The sequence below is a fragment of the Podarcis muralis genome, chromosome 3 (genome assembly GCF_964188315.1).
Source record: "Podarcis muralis chromosome 3, rPodMur119.hap1.1, whole genome shotgun sequence".
Lineage (NCBI taxonomy): Eukaryota > Metazoa > Chordata > Lepidosauria > Squamata > Lacertidae > Podarcis > Podarcis muralis.
The window spans coordinates 46,948,000-46,965,733 of record NC_135657.1 but is presented as its reverse complement, the minus strand read 5'-3'; the positions used below and the strand labels follow the sequence as shown (position 1 = coordinate 46,965,733).

General features: G+C 39.5%; 1 protein-coding gene across 8 annotated transcripts in view; it reads right to left on the bottom strand.

Annotated features, from left to right (window-relative positions):
• Positions 1-460: 460 nt before the first annotated feature.
• Positions 461-17,734, bottom strand: part of SIPA1L2 (signal induced proliferation associated 1 like 2) — a 75,694-nt gene continuing 58,420 nt past the window's right edge. For 5 of the 8 annotated variants that reach the window (XM_028724028.2, XM_028724034.2, XM_028724030.2 and 2 more), the window contains 6 exons: positions 17,321-17,540; positions 15,357-15,488; positions 11,098-11,151; positions 10,079-10,196; positions 4,628-4,709; positions 461-1,701 (listed from right to left, as the gene is read on the bottom strand). In XM_028724028.2, the coding sequence (XP_028579861.2) occupies positions 1,555-1,701; positions 4,628-4,709; positions 10,079-10,196; positions 11,098-11,151; positions 15,357-15,488; positions 17,321-17,540 (753 nt within the window). In that variant the 3' untranslated portion in view covers positions 461-1,554. The remainder of the gene's footprint in view (positions 1,702-4,627; positions 4,710-10,078; positions 10,197-11,097; positions 11,152-15,356; positions 15,489-17,320; positions 17,541-17,734) is intronic. The other 3 variants (XM_028724033.2, XM_077925792.1, XM_028724037.2) reach the window with 2 other exon arrangements.

Here is a 17,734-nt window from a genome sequence, read left to right as displayed (position 1 = left end):
AATTGGAGTCCAGCAGTTTCATGGTCCAAAACTTTTAAAATGTGGTATCTAATGTGATCCCTATTTTTTATAATATGGCAATTAAGATGTTAAAGTAATTGAGACCACCTCCTTTTAAGACGTTGCAAACATTTTTTTACCAACATGCATTTCAGTGCACAGCTAGACATTTTGAAGCAAATATTTCTGTGTAAATATGTATAGGATTGCACCATAAGTCTTGCGATGTTCAATGTGTAAGTGTGTATGGGATTGCAGACTATTTTACAGATATGATCCAGAGTTGTTATTAAATTGCACACTATGAATTAAAAAGGGGAGTGTAAAAGTGAATTGAAGCAGTAGCTACTCAAGTTCTTGGATTTGGAACCAGAGTGCAAGCGAAATGTTTTAACTGTGTTCTTTCTTTATTGAATCTATCAAACCCGGAAGCTTTTGTTAATAAACAGAGAGTTCTTACTTGTGGTTCACATTTTTAACATTTATTAAAAAAGCAAAATGTATGTTCATTTCAAATGAAACAGTTAAAAATGTTAAAGTATACTTACACAAATTGTGTACTAGCAGCATCCAATAGTTAGAATTTTCTAGAACTCTGCAGTGCCATTTTGGCAAGCTAAACACACATTGTAGCTTGCAATCCACTGTCCCCACCATAGTGCAGATAAAACAAAAGCTTTATAAAATTAACAGGTTAAATAAGCTTAAATAAAGGTGTTAAATATAAGTCACTCGCTCAAAGCTTCTGTACAAAGATAAACAAATCTGGCATTATACAAATGATTGGCTGGCTTGCACCACATATGGTTTCAATAGTTAGTTTCTCTAGAACAATCTTAGCTGAACATGAACTATACAAAAGGAACTGACATTGGAGTGAACTGATTCAAGTGAGCCATTTACAAGGCATGTGTATTTATTTTTTTAAGAAAAATCAGAACACTGCTTAAATTCAGGCACCATTTTTTCTGCAAATAAATAACCCCTAATATATCTGCATCCAAACTAGTGTTAAACACCTCAGTGCTAATTTTTATAAACACAGTTTTGTGACTATTCAATTCTACTTCCATTCTTATTGCTATGACAATGTGACTGTGGAAATATCTACTGTACATACAAAAAATAGAGCACCTTTAAACATGAAAGTATATGTCTAGTTTATTATTATTATTATTATTATTTATCTTACAATACTGAAACCCAAGCTACCATAAATTGCTTTAGCATCTTCACTGGAGCAGCTGAAGTACCGAAGATAAACCCCAATTTATTCTTCTTCAGGCAATCCCAAGTCAGAAGTATACTCTAAAATGTCTAAAATGACACCAGGAATTGTACATTCATCTTCACAAAAACAAATGTCTGCTATTCATTCTCTGTTTTCTTCAGATGAATATGAAGATAATTTCTTACTGTCAGTAGCCTGGGGCTGGGCAGAGATTACAGCAGAAAATGTAAAATGGATTGTGGACACAGTGAAATTATATTAGGCTACTTCAAAAGTTACTGGTGTTATGTGGCTTCAACTGTGCTTTTACAGGGACTTTGATATTAGGATTTCTTGTCTATTGTATTGAAAAACCATTCTGTAAATTTTCTTAGTTGAGCAGCTGCTGTTTGAGATTCTTCCTGAAGTCTCATGTTATCTTGTCTCAAATGTTGGACTTCAGCTTGGAGAACAGCTTTGTCTTGTTTTTCCTAGATAACAGAAAAAAGGAGTTGAATGACACTTATAGCCAGTTCCTTCCAGTAGCACCTTAAAGACCAACTAAGTTAGTTCTTGGTATGAGCTTTCGTGTGCATGCACACTTCTTCAGATACGAAGAATTGGTATCTGAAGAAGTGTGCATGCACACGAAAGCTCATACCAAGAACTAACTTAGTTGGTCTTTAAGATGCTACTGGAAGGAATTTTTTTTGTTTTGACTATGGCAGACCAACACGGCTACCCATCTGTAACTTATAGCCAGTGTTTTTGTTGCTCGTGTTTCTGAGCGAGTAAACAGACTTCTGTTTTCTTTAGCTCCCTCTTTGCAATGACAGCACTGGAACTCTAAGCTGAATTCCCAAATTTGCTTGCTCGGTTGTTCTAAATCAGATAGCCTTGCAGGCTAAACAAGATAAATGAGATTGTATAACCAAGTTTCTGCAGCAGAGCTGTAGGACTAGGCTACATTTCAGCACACTTCATCATATTCAGAAAGAGATCACTACACAAAAAGATAAGGAATATTTTTAGAGCTGTACATCAGATTAAGAAAAAAGCTACACAGACTTAAAGGTACTTTTAAACAAAATGGAAGGCAACAAGATGTCCAGCTGCGTGGTTTCTACCCGCTGAGTATTAAACACTGCCATCCAAAATGAACAGTGGGGAAAGAATACATGTTGGACACATGAAGTTGGGAACAGCTTCCAAGTACAATGCAAATGCATCAACATTATTTTTTTATCAGCAAGAGACACAGGGTCTGTTACAACGCCAATGTTTAAAGACTGTGTGCTCTATAAGCAAAAATCACAGGGGGGGCGGGGGAGCCAAGTGTTGGCAAATGGGTAAGAGAAAGCTACAGGGAATCACAGTACAGTATGTGCAAACCACCATTGCACTGCTTAATTCATACTATACGTTTCACTGCTCTGGATGAGAGCGGAGCAATTACACTATAATGGGATACTGGGTCATTATATGCAGTTCTAGCTTACTGTACAGAAATGTAGAACACTCAGTACTACAAGCCGCCAACCTTAGTACCTATTATAAAAGATGTTATTTGGGGGCATTAATATTTTATTGACTTTGAGAGTCATTGGAGGGTTTTAAGCAGAGGTTGGATGGCCATCTGTCATGGTTGCTTTGGTTGAGATTCCTGCATTTCAGGGGGTTGGACTGGGTGACCCCCAGGGTCCCTTCCAACTCTACAATTCTATGAGAGGCTATTAAAGTCACATCTATACATTTAAAACATATTGCTCCCCCCCAAAAAAAAATTGTGGGAACTGTAATTTACTCCTCACAAAGCTATATGATTCCGTTCCCTTAAACTACAGTTCCCAGGATTTTTTGGGGAAAGCCATGCATTTGAAATGTATGATGTAGATATGACCTAACAACCATAGTCAAGACGAAGTAGCTGTTTGGAAACCCTGATGCAAAAATTGCTCTTGTGCTAAAGCTAGATGAAATCGACCAGTTCACAGCTTTGTACCCAGTTGTGTCAGACCTGGGCTTGAATGAAATGTTTGTGGGGGTATGATTTTTAGACTAAAAAGAGCACACAAAACTAAACCCTTTTCTAGCTTAAAGCCCCATAGTGTCTTCTCACGTGCTTTTCAGGCGGATGGCTACCAGATGTAAGTGGTGAGGTAGCACTCCCATCCATGGACCACTTCTTTTCCAGGAAACCCCCAATCCCAGACACCCAGATTCTCTTTTACTCCCTCGTGTAAGAGGGGGTGAGATCCAGCTTTAATCAAGGGGCTATACTGCTGCCACATGTAATGTGAACCTTAGATTTGAGGATAGGTTGCTCAATTTAAAAAGTTTTCTAAACATAACAATAAGTGCTTCCTTTCAGAGAACTTCTGCAAAAGCAGCCATATGCTATTTCTTTAGAGGTTATGAAATAATTCCTTGCAGATGTTTGCAAAAAATATATTTTTGAAAGCAAGTCTTATGTAAGAAGGCAACTGCAAGGAAGTCAAAGTAGTATTGACCCTCCTGTAATATTTGAAAGCAATCTAATTTGTCATTTGTGTGGTAAACAAGTACATCAGTGCCTTCAGACCTTACGCATGCTGAAGCATTTCCCCCTTAATTCTGCTATCATAATAGAAGAAGTATTCATGAAGAAAAATGGTGATACAGTCAAAGGATATGCAAAGGAAAATTCCTATTTCTGAGTATACAGTTGGAAAAAAGTAGAATTATTTTCATTATTAAAACCTATGATTTAAACAAACTTGACACAACTATTTTTATTACAGAAAATAGCTGTGAACTAAAAAAAAAAAAGGGGGGGAGGGCCCACAAATTTGTAGATCAGAAAATGCAGCCTGTATTACTTACTATACCTTGTTAAACATAGGCCAAATATTAGCTTATCTCTTAGTATAATTTATCATCCAGGTTATAAGGAATCTGAACTAGAGAACAAGGAAGTGCTACCCAAGCTTATTATGCCAGAAATACTGAATCTATTCCTGAGGAAGCAACTAGATTAGCCAGGAGACTAATTGGACTTTCTACATTTTTAAAGGCTAAATATAGGGAGGTTTTTAATGCTTGATGTTTTCATTATGTTTTAAGATATGCTGTAAGCAGCCCAGAGTAGCTGGGGAAACCCAGTCAGATGGGCAGGGTATAAATAATAAAATTCTTATTCTTACTCTTCTTATTAAATGCAGCTGCTGGGATTCTTGATTTGGGTTTGGGGCTAGATTGCTCAAAAACATTTTTAAGGCCTTTCCTCAAAATTTGGCCCAGAGGGTTAGAGGACACACAGAGCAGATTTGGGGGGGGGGGTGCACAGGGGAAGGAGAGAAAGGAGAAATCCCACTGTGTGAGCTGCTTACACAGTGATAGATAAACCCAATGACATTTTATTCTGCTAAACATTTTTACCTTCCGAAGATCAGTTTGCAACTGTCGGAGGATCACTTCCAGCTGGTTTACTTTTCCAGTCAATGTAGTAGGGCTGTCCTCCCTACAAAATTAAATTGCACTTAGTTTTGAATTATTTCAAGATGTCCTACCCACGCCCAAGTAAAATAGTTCCCCGTGCAGATGATAATGCATAACGGTTGTAATCAGTGCAAAAAGCACATATAAAAGCTGGTTCAGGTTCAAGCCCACTCAAGATTGACACAAACTGAGATCAAACACCAACAGATATGATTATGGTATCATTCTCAAGGAGCAAGTAAATCTTACTGCTAGGCATTGTGATGAGTGCAAAGTGCTTGTCACAAGGAACACTAACAACAATACAGGCCATTGCTCTAACCTGGTCGTAGGATCTATCATTAGAAATGCATAGTCATTAAGTCCTCATGAATACACTATCATAATAATTAAGTAATATTAAATCTATATGTGAAGGATCAACTGCACCCTGTGTTTCCCACCTGCTCAGAGGCAGAATTAGGGCCCCAGTCAACAAGGCTTGCCAGCAGACAAGGCAGACAAGCTTCTCCTCCTGTTGGGAGAAGACATATCTGTTGGCCTTGGGGTTTCAGAACTTCTCATAGCTAAGGTGAAAGGAAGGAGGCTGGTAGGAGGAGTCTTGGCTGAACAACAAGCAAGCCGGGAGAAAAATGCTTGGAGGCTGGAGTGATTAGTTGACAAATGGGGAGAGGCATAAGGATGCAGGCTATGCTTTACCATACCCATGGCTGGTTAGGTGAGTGGAAGGAGGGTGGAGGAACTTGGGGGCCTAGTGAACTGCCCTGCCGAGTCCCTGAAATGCTTGAGCACTGACACAGACCCTCACTCAGTGGACTCCTTTGCCTCAGCCCCCAGGGAGGTGGGTCAGTCCTAGAAGGAAAGATTAATAGCCCCCCCCCCTTTTGCATGCAGGAAAGAGAGAGGTAAAGCTGCCACACAAGGAACTGTGCGGTATTAACTAGATACCAAAGTGCTTTTGAGTGGATCCACAAATATTGGGGAAATGTCTAAAACCCCAAGGAGGCTGCCTAAATGACCAGGGAGATGTATCTCTAACACTCTTGGAGTTAACTATTAGAGTGTACTGTAATACTTAAACCCTAATGAAAGTCATGATCTGAACATCCCAGTGACTGTGGCTGTTTTTGTATCCCTGCCCACAGAAGCCCGACACATTACTAGAAAAAGCGCAGTCAGATGAAATACAAGACTATATCTGCAAGTAAAATAGGAGGCAAAACAAAACTGTTCATTGTTCTTGACAAAATCAACTAAAGCAGGTAATGCTACAGGTTGAAAAAATTCTCTTAAAACGGTTCAGAAAACAACTGTCATCATGAATTTTCTTGCTTCTAAAGGAAGGAAAATGAGATTCTAGCACACTGGTTCTCATTGAATTATTATGCAAATATGTCAAGTTGTATTACAACACTGCTAACTAAAAAAATAAAAAATAAAGAAAAGATATCAAGAAAAGTGACATCTTATTTAAGATAAAGACTTTGTTTCAATGCCTCTTTCCACATTTTGAAACTGAAAATCTAAACAGACACTACAAAACTTTAGTAGATACAATTCTTATCTCAGTAGTGGATGGCACAGTAGGGCTGCACCTCTTACCTGGTCTCCCTCTGGCCAAGTCACTGGTGCATTCTGGAGAGGGTTTTATATTGCTATGGATGCTAAGATATATTGATATGAAATGTTTTTAGTGCTATTATTAGAACTAGGGCTGTGCTGTTTATATCTCATAAGATTTGAATCTTTTTTTAAAAAAAAAATATTAAGCCACCATGGAGATACGATATTGTATTTTAAATGACAGCTAATCAATTATTAAAATAAAATAGCTGCTTCATATAAATGGCTTCCCCTGCAGTAAGGTGTGTGTGTTGTTGGTTTTGGTGGCAGCCAGAACACTCCAGTAATATCTGAGGCAGCTCCTGGTCTTTTAAAAAAGCTGACAGATATTGGGAAAGGTATGAGAGCTGATTAAAATTTTAACAGACTTCAAATGAGCAATATGATAAATTTAAAATATGGATTCTATTAATTCTATTGCAGCAATTTTTGGGCAATCTTTCTTATAATCTTAATGCAGCAGGCAGAAAAATACAGTTGTTGTGGCAACTCATGAGGCAGGGAGGATCACTGAACAGTGATATAATGAGCCAAATTACCATTGCATGCAAACTCCCTTTGGATTTTTATTCCTCTAGGGCAACTAGATTGTGGGGTTACGTTGTTTGTCTTGTCATTTACTATTAAAATGCCTAAGCTGCACTAAGGTTGAATACAACTGGGCAGTGAACCTCTCCACCATCGCTCCCATTAACCTCCCTCTTCCCCCTACCAGAAATCTGAAACTTCAGAAATGTAAAGAAGTCCCTCACAAACCTTAATCTTTGTGTCAAGTGATTATTTTATGCTCTGTTCTACTAAATGCCTAGAGTTTTTAGTAGTGAAATGTTGTACAATTGAACTGCAAAGCTGAAATGTAATTTAAGGCAGTGCTCAAATGATGGGGGAAGATAATTAGAAGGGGCTTAATAAAACCCATAAGCCCTGCCCCAGAGATGGGGGAATGTGTGGTCCTTCAAAAAAATTTGGGTTGGAACTCCCATCATCCCTAACCATTAGCCATGCTCACTGGCACTGACAGAATCTAAAGTCATGTTCCCCATCCCTGCCCTACCCGATGATCCCTGCCAGTTTTAGACTCTTCCATTACAACCCATAAGATACATCCTGCCTCTGTTCCTACATGGATCTGTACAAATTATTCATACAAAATACGTTCTATTATAGAAGCAGGGAACAGGCCAAGAATTACAATCGTCTCCTCCTCAAGTGCACTGGAATTGGAGGGTTGTGTCTACATTTTATGAGGGGTTTTTAATGCCTGTTTTAATTTTTATTTATTAAAGCATTTCTTATGAGGTGTACATAAACGCAATCCACAAAAAATGGGATAATAAAAACGTATCATAAAACTGAGCACTACCTCAAAATACATGCTGGAACAAGGAAGTCTTAGGCATGCACCTGAAGTTCAGCAAATGAAGGTGCCTGTCTAATCTCAGGTGGAAGAGATTTCCAAAGGTTTGGGCCCACTACACTGAACACATGGCTTCTAGTAGTTATGGGCCATGCTGAGCCATGGGTGACTGTCAACAGGGACTCTCCCTAAGATCACTGATAGGACTGGGATATAGGAGATCAGTCCTTAATATATTCTAGACCCAGGTTGTTAAGGGCCTTGTAAATTAATACAAGAAACTTGAACCTGGCCTGGTAATATGTGGGCAGCCAGTTCAAGCTTTTCAGAACTGAAGTTATGTGCTGGTAGTAGTCTGTACCTACCAACAGTCTAGCCACAGAAATTTGAATTAGCTGGAGCTTCTGAACCAGGCACAAGGGCAGCCTGGTGCAGAGTGCATTGCAACCACTGAAACACTTGAGGTTACCAATGAATGAATCTTTGTATCCAGGCTATCTCTGTCCAAAATGGCTGCAGCTGGTGCACTAGCCAAATGTGGTAAAAGGAACTCCTACCCACTAAAGGTACCTGAACCTCAAGTGATAAAGTTAGATCCAGGAGCACCTCCAAACTACACAACTGGGGTTTTTTTATAGAGACAGCAAAAGTTTTCTTCTTCTTCTTCTTCTTCTTCTTCTTCTTCTTCTTCTTCTTCTTCTTCTTCTTATTATTAAATTAAATCTATATATACATGGAGTTTAACAACAACAACAACACTAGGCTATTGGAGTGGAGCCAAGTGGAAGACATTAAGCAATCATATGTGAACCCCCTTGAACTGACTCCTCTCGAGCCATGCCTTCTACTCCCCCCAATCTCCCCCAACCCTCTTCATCCTATTTCCTTCCCACACACATCTTTAAGCACCTCCTGCCACAATACACAACCACCCTAGGCTATCACAAGAATCTTAACACCAGCAATAATAATTAGACAGATGCTAATTAATTTGCTTAAGCAACCACACTGTTCTTACCTGGGAAATGATCAAATTCCCCCTGCCTCTCACTCATGGGTACCAAACACACAGGACTGGGTGAGTCTTACACCCTGACCAGTCCTGGGATCACTAACATATAAGTATGGGGGAAAAGACAATACAAACAATAATATCTCAGCACCACCATACCATTAATTTTTGCAGAGACTGAAACGCACGCACCAAAAATCAAATAGGGTGGCTCCTTTTCACCAACCCCAAAGTGACAGCAACAGCTGTTTTATAAAATCCTTAGACTAGCCAGGCCCTCCCACACAACTCTTAGTAGCAATAAACACAGTAGCAGAAAACAACTATCCAGCCAGTCACTTCCCAACTATCCTGCAAACAACCACAGCTCCCAGTCCAACTGGTAAGGACTCAAGAAACACAAGGTCTGGGGAAGTCATACAATATATCTACACACACACACACACACACACACACACACACACACACACACACCTGTTCTCTCAGTCCTGTGCTCCTTACCAGGAGATGTTAGTGCAAGGATGGGGAACCTCCAGCCCACAAAGCCATTTCTCCCAAACCATTCCGAACTGTCAAGCAGCTGATGTCATTTATGACATCAACTGATGGCTAGGACTCAATTCTGCAATGTTGCAGGTGCTTGTCCCCAGCAGGAAACAGGTGACTGCAGCCAAAGCAGCAGAATTCTACCTCTGCTTAACAGCTGACAGGCAGAAGTTAAATCCTGCTCAGTTTCTTTCTTGGGAATAGGCACACACAGCTAAAGAAAGCAGCGGGGGGGGGGGGGGAGAAACAGGTCTGCTTGCTTTCATAGCAGGTGCCTGTTCCCTATGGAAAGTTGTGTGCCACAAAAGAAAGACGACCTGATTTTTTAAATTGCATTGCTACGTGAAGTCACACCTCCCAGGAGGAGTGGGGAAAGAACCTCTTAAGGAAGGCTCCACCTGCAAAAGGGATTCTTCCCCGCCTTTCCCTGTGAGATGTGAGCTGAGGTTAAAGACTTCTCACTTTTGCCTGGCAGGCAGAGAACAGGCCTTTTAGATACATGTTTCCTTCTCTCTCCTTTCTGCTTTCTAGGCTAGCAACTCCTTCTCAGCCTTCCTCAAGTATTTTCCCCACCTCTTTTTCTTTTTTCATTTTAGCCGATGGGGAGCCTATGACTTCAGAATCTGAAGTGAGTTGAGACTCAACCTCTGAGCTGAAGCACAATATCTATCTCGAGTACTGAGGTAAGACAATCCCCTATCCAAGTCCTTGAAGATGTTCCAAGCCAAATACCCCCACCCCCTGTATATAACCCTATCTATCATTCTGCCTCTCTATTCATTCCAGGAGGAATGTTTTCAGGAATTTGTTCAATCATGTTTCCCCTCAAAGAAAAGAGGCAAGGTTTACATACCCAGTAGTGTCAATGAAGTCCTTTCCATTTGTTGGACTTGCGCCCAAGGCTTGATTACTCTCCAAGCTTTGCACATGCTGCATGTCATTCAAGGTGCAAAAAGATGCAACCCTTTGATCTGGAAGGGAAATAAATAAATAAACATCTAAAATGAAACGACTGTATAAAAATACTCTCAGCTTAAACAACCGGTGTTCTTTTATCCAATTCAGCTACAGGCAAGAAACAAGTGTATATATTACAGGGAATCCGCCCCCCAATTCCCCCTGAATTTCCAACATAAAGCATCTGATAGCAAGACCACTATAGCCTCAGCTTTGCATATATCAACAAAACAAGACAGATTTTTTTCCACTAAGTTATTTCAACAGAAATGTACAGAAAATCTGAGACCAAGACCAATTTCAAGCAAACTACTGTAATAGCAAATGCAGGCACTTAATGGGACAGAGGAAGATACATAATTCCATAAAAAGTTATGGAATGCAGTATAGCAAGGCACAGTTATTCTACCTGAACAGAATAATATGCAAATGCTACCATTATGACTATCGCCATACATTTACCAATCTTCCACATATATAATGTCTGCTGCTTCCTTTTAGGATTCTGGAATAAAATCTTTACCCTAGGACTTGCAGAATACATGCTTGCCTTGTTTGGGAACAGAGTTTCTTTACTGAAGGACATGCAGTATGGCATACAAAAATATACCCAGTTCTAAAAGAAAATGAGTATGCCACACACAAACTGGTATAGAACGTGAGTAAATCACGCTTTGAGGTTTTCCCCCCATGCAAACGGTTTATGCTGCAACAACAGAGATCATTCATTTATATATAGACTGTACTCAGATTTCTCTGGTCCACAGACTTCTGCTGGCCCTGACCATAACATGCCTTCCCCTCACATCTCGCAAAGCCCCAATGCTTGCATATAATCATGCAACCGTGCAAACATATAAAAGCATAAAGATAGATTTTTTTTATAAGATTCAGCAGCCAACCCCAGACCATCACCTAGAAACGGAGTGTGATGACAGACTGGCCCAAGTTCTTCGTCAGAGTCAAAATCTGAAATAAGATTTAGAATGCTCCTATGAACAACAAAGTCCACTGAGCTAACTTTGGAATCATATAGTTGCAATCCTTATGAGACACAACAGTTATGGAATATTACTTAACATCAACTCCTATTGTGGGATCTTTGCTGATTTTCTCAAAACAGTAGTTTTCCTCATCAACTCACCCCACTGGTACATGTGCTAAGTCAAAAAAATGATTTTACTTTTCAGTAATAATGGCAGCATAATAGCTATCAGGATTTCCACTTTCCAAAAGACAAACTATCCATATTCGTTATTATGCACTGTAAGCATTATGGGACAAAAATAAAATTGCAGCTTGAGGCCTAGTTATCACTTTCCCTTTTCATGTCAATCTTTTAATTATGAAATAAAAGTAAATATTTGAATCTTTTCCTAAAAATGTTCCCTAGCAGATGATGGGAAATGATAGAGGAGACACAGCAGTTCATAAACATATGCAAAATTTGAATGCTAGACAGTCTTTTTCTTTCGCTTTCTTGGCAAGATAGCATGATGCATGGGAACCTTCAGATATGCTTGACTGTAAATGTAATTTTACCAGGCTGCATGTAAAATACTGTATATTCCTAGTATATGCTTTCTTTTTCCTCTACAGACTTTTGAATAGTAGATGTCCAGTGTCAAGGACTGTTGAAACTGCTAGCAGCCAACCTTTAACACTTTTGTTTGATCTACGAAGAGGAAAAGTATAAAAATACAAACAGATGATACATTTGCAGACTATCACTGGCACAACCAGAAGTAGCAAAAGTAAATATTAGAGAAGAAATGAGCAAAGGGTGATATTAAATTCTGGAGATATTAAATTTTGGCAAGATTGATTAAAAAATGTTAGACAGGGCAGTCAACGGGGCTCTTCTTATGTTCTTAATATGGCCAAAATACAAACATCTTTCTCAGAGTGTCTCAAGGCCTAAAAATGTCAGACACAGAGAAGAACAAGGAACATAATAATTTTTGACTTGCAATCTTGCAAATTTCCTCTGAAGAACTGAATACCGGCTGCTTATGAAGACAGAATACAATTACTGATGTTATGGCTTTTTAAATGTAATAGCTTATCCAAGAAGAAAGAGCTATTGCAGATGGATTCCATCTCTGACAAAGGCAATACAGATCTAAGATGTTCATTCTGTCTCTCTCAAAGAGAATGAAATCATGGGAACGCATAACATATCAGGAATCTGAAATCCAGAAGGGAACTGAATGAACCAACATTAGACATGAACAATAATCCTTCTGATTAACAACATGTACACCAGGCCCTTGGATCCTGTTTGTGAGCAGAGGCCTCTATTCTGTCCTTCAGCATATAAATAGAGATCTGAATTATGCCAGCCATTTTTTTTTTAAAGTATGGTATTAACAGATACCTTTGTTATACCTAGAACAGGAATACTGATTCTGCAAAGAAATATAACTGCTGAAAACAGTAGTCAGCTATGCAAGCAGAGATGTGCTGATCACTGTTACAAACTGGAAGAAGCAAAGAATGAAAATTTATGCGAAGACATTTGAAGGTCTACAAAATAAAAGTTCAGAAACCAGCTGTTAGATCACATTTATGTCCATCATTATAACAGAGGTTAGCTTCAAGTTAACTGAAGTACACCTATAGTAGATCCATTGTCTTTGTCAAACTGTTTCGGCTAACATGCTCTGTAAAGTTTAGTCCTAACTTTGATTTTTTGTTTTTATTAATGCAGTGCTCTAGCAATGTAACATCCTGTTCTTAAACATGTGTTCTGGCACAGTTTTAATGCTTTGCTAGGATAACAGGTCTTCTGATGTTGAGGTGGCAACCATAAACCAGAGCTATTGTGATGTAGTGAAAAGTGTGAACCTTTGAAAACCTGGGTTCCAATCCCTGAACATTGGGCTAGCCACAGTCTCTGACAGCCTAACTCCCTCCCCGCCCCCGCCCCGCCCCCGCCACGGGTTCCTTGTAGAAAGAAAATTGGGAGAAAACCTTTGTATACTGCCCTGAGGTCCTTTGAAGATGGAAGTGTTAAAAAGTTCAAACAAAGAATAAGCATGTGTTCCATATGCATGATGACTTAGAATCCGGCTTTCAATAGTATATATACATCCTTTAACGATCAACTTTATTATTCTTATTCTTTAAAAAAGATACATCTATTTTCTTTCCCCAGGTTCTTTTTACTAAAGCTATTCATTCATAATTGTTTCCAATGTTTACACTACAATTCTAAACATACTATCAAAGCAATCCTTTGTATGTTTACTAACTGTTCAGTGGTATTTACTCACTTGTAACTATGCATAAGATTGCAGTCTTAGCTACATTGAAGCTCAAGCGGATTTCCAAACACACACTATGAAACACAGTAGAGTTTTTTTTAATTTCCATTATGTACTAAACTGCACAGGTTTATTTATGGTATTGCATCCATGAAAAACAGCAGTGGCGATAACTACTACAGTTGTCTGAAGGAATCAGAAAAGTCTTTTATCTCCAACATTTTGAATATGAGTAAAATAAGGGCTGGAGAAATCCAGATTCAAATCTCTACTCAGCTTTGAACCTCACTCAGGGTGGGGGAGTACCTTTGGGCCAATTACTGTCTCTCACTCTAATCTATTTCACATAGTTGTTATGAGGATAAAATGGAGGATTGGGAGGGGGGGGGGTAGAAAAGGAAGTCCTCTTGCATGAGCTGAGCTCCACTTGTTCAAATAACCTCCACCAAGTTTGGCAATTCCCCGACACCCAATTACAGTTTCGCATGCTACAGTCTACAACATTTGGGAGGGTCTACCAAACTTCTGAAAATATTCTGGAGGTGGCAGGGGTTGAAGGAAGCAACACTGGGGCAGAAAAGTCTTTGTGTAAATAACTTTGATGGGGCTACACTCTGAATGAGTGAATACATAGCTTGGGGGTACTCCTGGATCCTTTGCTGTTACTTCAAGCTCAGGTGGCCTCAGTGGCACAGAGTGCCTTCCATCACTTTTGGGTGGTGGCCCAGCTGCACCCTTATTTGGACAGGGACCAGTGCTTTTTTCAGGGGCACTCAAGGGTATGCAGCATCAGCACCTCTTTTGTTGTTGTTATAAAGTGTGGCACTTACTGTAACAACTTCATGTTGAGTGCCGGCACCTATTTTACTAGGAAAAAAGCACTGATAGGGACAGCCTAACTTATGCCATATATGCTTTGGTAACCTCTAGGTTAGATTATTGCATTATGTAGGCCTGCCTCTGTAGGCAGTTTGATAAATTCAGCTAGTGCAGAATTCAGGGGCCAGGTTGCTCACCGGGGCAAGACTGTTTGAATATATTACACCGATCCTGCTCTGACTGCACTTGATACCAATTAGTTGCTGGGCCCAATTCAAAGTGCTGGTTTTGACTTCTAAAGTGTTAAATGGCTCAGGACCACAATACCTCAAGGACCACCTCTCTCCATATGAACCTACTCACACCCTGAAATCATCCTCTGAGGCCCTTCTTGTGTGCTTCCTCCACAAGAGGTTTGGAGGGTAGCAACATGATATGAGATGAGACTATTTTACTTTTAAAAGACAACTGAAGCCGGCCCTGTTTAGGGAAGTTTTTAATGTCTGAAGTTGTATTGTTTTTAATATTCGGTTGGAGGCCACCCAGAGTGGCTGGGGAAACCCAGCCAGATGGGCGGTGTGTAAATAATAAATTATTATTATTATTATTATTATTATTAGCCTTTTTACAGTGGCTCCCTGCTTGTGGAATGCTCTCCCCAGGGAGGTTTGGCTGGCGCCTTCATTTTACACATTTAGACGCCCAGCGAAAATGTTCCTCTTTAGCCAGGACTTTGTCTGATACTTAAGATATTTATAATATGAACTAGTGGCTATATGTAGAAAAAAACTGCCCTAAGAAAACTCAGTAATTCAGGATGTCAGCCTATGCTGTTTTCTTTCTGGCACTCCTTATGCCACCTTTGGTCTTAGCCTATTGTGCAAAATGACCTGATGGTCCACCAACCAAGTTCTTGGGGCTCATCTATCAAATGGAAGTGACTGATCACTGAATGGCAAAAAACAGATAAGTCAAGAGTGCATGTGCAGGACTGCCAATAACTAGGGGTAATGAATCATGTTACAACAAGCATAGGACTTTAATTTCTACTAACTACATGTGCAGCGGTTGCAGAAATTCTTACAGTACCTTCAAATGCTTGTGCAGCATCTACAAGGTGAGACCAGTCTAATCCTGTTGCTGTATCTGGAAGGGGCATCAACCCAGGATCATTGAATCTTGATTTGTCAGATAAAGACCCGTCTGAGAACCAAAACTCATCTAAATTAAGAAGCAGAATCAGAAGCTATCTTCAGGACAACGTTTCAACAGGTTAGAAAATGAATAATTACAATATTTAAAATGTTTTATTTTTTATGGACTGTGTATATGCCATAGTATTTTATAGTTTTTAATTAGGTCATCCTAAATGTTATGCTTTTAATACAATGTGAACTACTTTGGGAGTGTCTGACCTGAAAGCAGGGCTATGACTGGTCCAAAACCAGAAAATATGTACACACAGTATCAGGCCATCAATATGCTACAAAGTGTATTTAGCTAATGGTTACCACTCTAAAATAAATGTTTTTCGTTAATGAATCACTTCTCATTGTATATTTTAAAGTGATCAATTAAAACATACAAAAACAATTTCAAATCCAACACAGATACCGACTGGGACAAAAATTGCCACTCTTAAAAGGCTTCTTGAAAAAGGAAGGCTTTCAATAGGCACCAAAACTACAACAGAGATGGAACTTGTTTGATATGTAATTGGAAGGAGTTTGAACAGCTAAGTGGCAGCAGCCTGATCCTTACCTAAGACTGAACAAGTTTCCTAGTGATCGGTTGGATATGAATGAGACATTATTTTAGTTTATGCTGATAGTTTCAAAATCTTGTTTGGAAAACCTTACTTCTAGCTTCCATCCCTCCAAATAGCAATCCCAGCTTTGATGAACCAACCCTAACCATAGGAGCCAATTCCTAGGGGCCGAGGTCTCTTCAGCTCCAATAAAATATTTGAGGGGGCCAAGGGCCCCCAAAGTTGATGGGCATTGCCATTAAAACAGCGTATATGTCTTGTGATCAATTATGTGCGGCAGGGCTTACTTGCTCCCCCCCCTCAATATTTTATCTGACCCAAACTGTATTTTTTCACAAACTCATCTGCTTACTGGTCCTGATCTCTAACAATGGTAAAATATTGGATGGGCATTATTTGGGTAGGCATTACTTGCTGCTCGAGTTCCTTGGTTTTTGTGTGAGAAGCTGCACCAGTTCCAGGAAATGTGAGAGAGCCAAAGTTTGTTGCCCCACTCTGGGTGTTGTGAGGTCTTCTGAATGGAAGACTTGCCCTTCTGGTGTTGGGAGATGTAGATTTTTGTTTTACTGCTGTCCTCCCTGTGGAGATAAACTTCCCTGGTGCTGATGGCAGTGATCTCAGCCTGGACCAGGTACGTGTGCTCCTTCCCCTACCCTTGATTGAACTAACCACGGTTATGGGTTATGTCTGAACCAGCATAATTTATTTCTTAAGACTAATTAGTCTCCTAAACTTTGGTTGCAAACAAGATTCAAACCTGGGATTTAAATCTTGTTTATGATAGGAATCTCAGTTACTGTTAGACATGATTAAGATTCATAGTATCTTTTTCAAGCCGTATTCCACGCTCCCCTATTAGATGATTTGATTAGCAAAAAGCACAATCCATTGTAATTACCTCGCAGATAACAGAATTAAGAATAAAGATGACAGACTGAATAGAGGAGCAGAAAGAAGTATCAAAGCAATAATGTGAAAACAGTCTGAGTGAAACCACCTGACCACTCTTGCCATCTTTTGTAGCTGAGGCCCTTTCCCAGAGGGATTTTGTGAACTGGCATTGGACTGGTGTCCATACACAATGCCCCAAGTTCAAGCTCTGCCATCTTCAGGTAGGGCTGGGAAAGAAACCCGGAGAACTTATCCCAGGTGAACAACTCTGAACTGCTCCTGGTCAGTACTGAACTAGAGGAACTAATGGTTCAATTTGGTTCCTACATTCTGTTTAGAAGATCTACCTTCAATTGCACAGTATCAAATGAGACAGTGTTTAACACACACTTACGTCGTAGGTGTCCAGTACCAGTGGTTAAGCTTGTTCTAGGAGGTAAGGTGCTGTGATATGGTGGTGTAGTACTGAACAAAATATCATTTGGCAAAGCTTGGTCTAGCATTGAGCTCCGCGAGCTAGCATATGAAGATCCTCTCCGATTGCTACATATGCTCTCATCAGAAAGAGTGCGGTATAGCGTCTTCCTTGGAGATAGGTTCCCGTAAAATGAAAACTATGTTTTTTCAAAAATATAAATTAGAAAATATATTCCATCATCATCATCATCATCATCATCATCACTATTATTACTTTATTCATTTATATACTGTTTAATTGGTGAGGTGGCGTCTAATGATTGCTGTAATAGTTCATTCTGTAGATAAGTCTTACCCACTATAGTACACTAACATCAATCATTTTGGGTAA